We start from the raw sequence: 4,103 nt of genomic DNA, 5'->3' as shown, positions 1-4,103 counted from the left end.
CAGATTGCGAGTAGAGCGCCCTAATCACCTGGCCATGCCGGGCCTTACTTGTATAATAGAGCAAATTTAATGAATTTTTTAAAGATGTTCCTTTTATTATAAATGCTTATTACACGTGTTTTTGATCCCCCTTTAATATTCGTTCGTTAGTTTTAATACGTGGCAAACGTGATCATACTAGTGTGAAAAAGGGGAAGAATAGCCAATACAGGATAATTACTATATCAGACTATTTTACTGCAAAACAGAAACTGTACCACAGCAATTATTATTCACATAATAATTATAATTCATATTATATGGTACAATTCACATTGTATTTACTTAGTCATTTCATATTACATCTGTATTGTACAGCTCATATTACACTTACATGGTGCATTTCATACTACATTTGTATTTTACAGCCTTAATTATACTTGTATGGTAGATTTATCCTTATATGTTACGATTATATCATGAATGACAACGGTGGTTTATAATAGGGATCGCAAGTAATTGCACATAACCCTAATAGAATGTTGGGATAAAAAGCACTGTAAACAGTAAACATTCAGTTCAAACAACTCTTTAAAACCTTTACTATTTGACTGCTAAGGCTTTAAACATATAAAAATGCACAAAAAAAAACTCATGTTAGACTTACAAAGAAAAGAAAATCTGCTCAAAACGGCTTGTTTGTAATTCTTATTATTAATATTATTCTCTTGCCAGCTTACAACAAAAACGGCTTGGTATATTGCACCCAAACCTTTTACAGAATACTATATAAGGTATTGCGAAGGTTGTATTGAAAAACCGATTTGTTTCTTCCATATTTTACATAAGCCAAAAAACATCATAATTCTAGTGTAAATGATATCATCATTACCCCTTGAAGTTACCTTTTTACAAATATCTACTGTTCCTTTAAAAAGCTTAAATACAGGGTGAAACAGGAATTACCAACCAATAATAGATGAACATCAGATGACTGTAACATGCAGAATACTCAATACTTTGTATACTATACAATCGGTGTCTTTAGGGGGGCCAACCTCTATATTATGTATGAAGTGAAGGAGTAAAACAATCAATACACATGATACTAAATTTAATTACACACATCCGTAGAATAATTACTTTAAAGTTCACGAAGGTTTATTTAAAGCGATGTTTAAGACGTGTATGTTTTATTTGAAAAAGCTGCTTTTCTAATGGTAAAATTTTATACGTGCTTAGTGGGGGGTTGTGTCTTAGTCTAGTCATATATTTGCCCATTGCTATGCATTATATATAGAGAATTTAGTTACATAGAAACTATAAATCCCTACTATATTTTCAAACAAATCTCCATGACAATCTCCAGCTGCAGCTTAACATTTTACATCTCGATCTAATGCGATCAAATATGTAATAGCTACAGTAAATCACCATGAACTAAGTTTATTATCATTACAATGTATAAGGTTAGCTACCATAACAAGTAATCCTTTGGCTATAGCTGAGCATAAACAAGCCAGCAAACAAAATAAATAAAAAGTTGGAAATTTAAAAACTTCCAAATAGAGATCGTATAGAAAGTAAGGAAACAAGGCATGGAGATACTGTAGACATTACTTAATCAAACTACAAATCCCTATTTTGACACCACCAAATGTAATTCTAGGAGCCAAAATAGGGATTTGTAGTTTGAGTAAATAATGTCTACAGTATCTCCAGCCTTGTTTTCTTACTTTTTATAGGATCCCTATTAGGAGGTTTTAAATTCCCAATTTTTTTATTTATCTTGTTCATATTATACATTTGTGGTACACTTCCGCATTTTACATGAAAACATATACAGAGAAGTGAAGGCATATTTGTGTTTTAGAGTGACCTGTTCCATTGTTATTTCAAACAAATTGAGATGATAGAATCATTCAAAATATTCATATAAAAAGAAACGAGTATACAACAAACTTTTTTTTTTTTGTTATTGGAGTAAAAATAACAGTTTGGCTAAATGATCTCCCACAGGAATCGAGGTGTATAAAACTTTTTTTTAGGCATTGTTTATTGTTATAATAGCTCCTTTTACCTGTCGAAACATCCGAGCTTGTTTCAATCCTACCCCTTCCACCTTCTGGCCAGTGTATCCAGGGGGGCAGGAATCACAGAGGAACCCTGGAGCATTATTAGTACAGGTGACGTTTGGGTAACATGGCTGAACCAAACTGCACTGTAAGGATTTAGATAAAAAAATAACATTACCTGTAACAGTATGACTCCATCTTTATCACTGCACTTAGTTGAGAAACAAATTCCTGAAACTTCTTGGGATTTTGTACCAATCCTAACATTATAAAAACGGGGTATATTCGTTATGAAGTTAATCTTTTGCACATACAACGGATTTCTGTCAATCTCGTTAGAATAGGCGTTCTTTAAGATGTTACGCCTTGTTTAGAAACTAAATTATGTCAATATTGTTAGGAGGGGATTTCTATTTTTAAGTTAAACCTATTCAAACAACTGATTTCTGTCCATGTCGTTAGAAAGTGAATTCTGTTGTGAAGTTAAGCGTTGTTCATACAACGGGTTTCGGTTAATACGGTGAGGGGGAATTGTCTGTTGTGGAGTTGGGCCTTGTTTATACGACGTGTTTCTGTTCATCTCGGTAGGAGGAACGTGGCTTATAAATAGTAAGCCTTGTTCACATAACAGGTCTCTGTCAATTTCTTTTAGCGCATGCATTTTTTTCAGTAGTTTAGAATTGATACGTAGAAAAACAAAACTAAATGACAAAATAGCCTCATTGAAGATTTGTAGCATAGGCAGATGTAAAAGACAAAAGACTACAAAACATGCTTCAAGTTTTTAATTGGTAAGTGCCAAGTCCAAATTGTATGATCATGATGGACAGTGTTCTGCTCACGTTAATGAAAGCCAAATAATCACAATTATTCTGTTTGAAAAACCGGCACATAAGTTTGTTTGTTTTGAATTTCGCTAGCCATTCCTAATTTGGCAGTATATGACTAGAGGGAAGGCAGCTAGTCATCACCACCCACCGCCAAATCTTGGGCTACTCTTTTACTAACGAATAGTAGGATTGACCGTCACATTATAGTGCCCCAACGGCTGAAAGGGCAAGCATGTTTGGTGTGACGGAGATTCAAACCCGCGACCCGCAGATTGCGAGTCAAACGTCCTAACCACCTGGCCATGCCGGGTCCCGACACATAATATTCAATTCTTTTTCTACAGTAGTACTTTACTTCACGAATTAGTTTCTTGTACTTTAAGGGTCCAGATTTCTTTTTAAATGATGTAGAATAGCCTGAAGTACATAAAAAATATAAACGAGTGAATTTCTAAACAATTTTGTTGATAAATCTGGTTTATTTCTAGATTATTTATTACTTCGTGGGGAATCTCTGAAGCATAATATCTGTATCTTTTAGGAATTTGAATAGTAGCGTTTTTGCGATCACATACATACATGTATATACGCATGATGTATGAATAGGCGAATAAGGTTTACACGTATACGCCAAGACATTTATGAGTGTCTCAAATAAGCATTATATATAAAAGCTAATAGAGTATTTTGTACTGGTATAGTTCAAGAGTTCGTCCACTGGGTTATTAAAATTATTTACGTGCTTAATGTGTTTCATTGGACAACTATCCAGCTACTGATGACTGAAATATTTCAAACACTTTATATTCTTTTTGTAATAACAAAAGTTTGTTTTTGGAATTTCGCGCAAAGCTAGCCGTTCTTAATTTAGAAGTAATAGATTAGAGGGAAGGCAATTCTTGGGCTCCTCTTTTACCGACGAAAAAGGGGTTTGACCGTCATATTTTCACGGTGACGGGATTCGAATTCGCGATCCATAGACTGAGAGTCGAGCGCCACAATCACCAAGTTATGTCGGGCCAAATAAAAAAAGTGCTAATATTGTGGAAATGTTGCTACTCTCTGTAATAATTCGAAGACTGTTTAATGCTTGATATAAACAATGCAATAGACAAAATTGCATCGTGGACTAGCATCATAGACAAGTTGCAACGTGGACTGGCATCATAGACAAGTTGCATCGTGGACTGGCATCATAGACAAGTTACATCGTGGACTA

General features: G+C 34.2%; 1 protein-coding gene across 3 annotated transcripts in view; it reads right to left on the bottom strand.

Annotated features, from left to right (window-relative positions):
- Positions 1-4,103, bottom strand: part of LOC106471941 (cartilage oligomeric matrix protein-like) — an 80,437-nt gene that overhangs the window by 43,195 nt on the left and 33,139 nt on the right. For all 3 annotated transcript variants that reach the window (XM_022401313.1, XM_013932568.2, XM_022401320.1), the window contains one exon: positions 2,060-2,200. In XM_022401313.1, coding sequence (XP_022257021.1) covers positions 2,060-2,200 — 141 coding nt within the window. The remainder of the gene's footprint in view (positions 1-2,059; positions 2,201-4,103) is intronic.

This window comes from Limulus polyphemus, unplaced genomic scaffold (assembly GCF_000517525.1).
Source record: "Limulus polyphemus unplaced genomic scaffold, Limulus_polyphemus-2.1.2 Scaffold116, whole genome shotgun sequence".
Taxonomy (NCBI): domain Eukaryota; kingdom Metazoa; phylum Arthropoda; class Merostomata; order Xiphosura; family Limulidae; genus Limulus; species Limulus polyphemus.
This window is presented reverse-complemented; position numbering and strand designations above follow the sequence as displayed.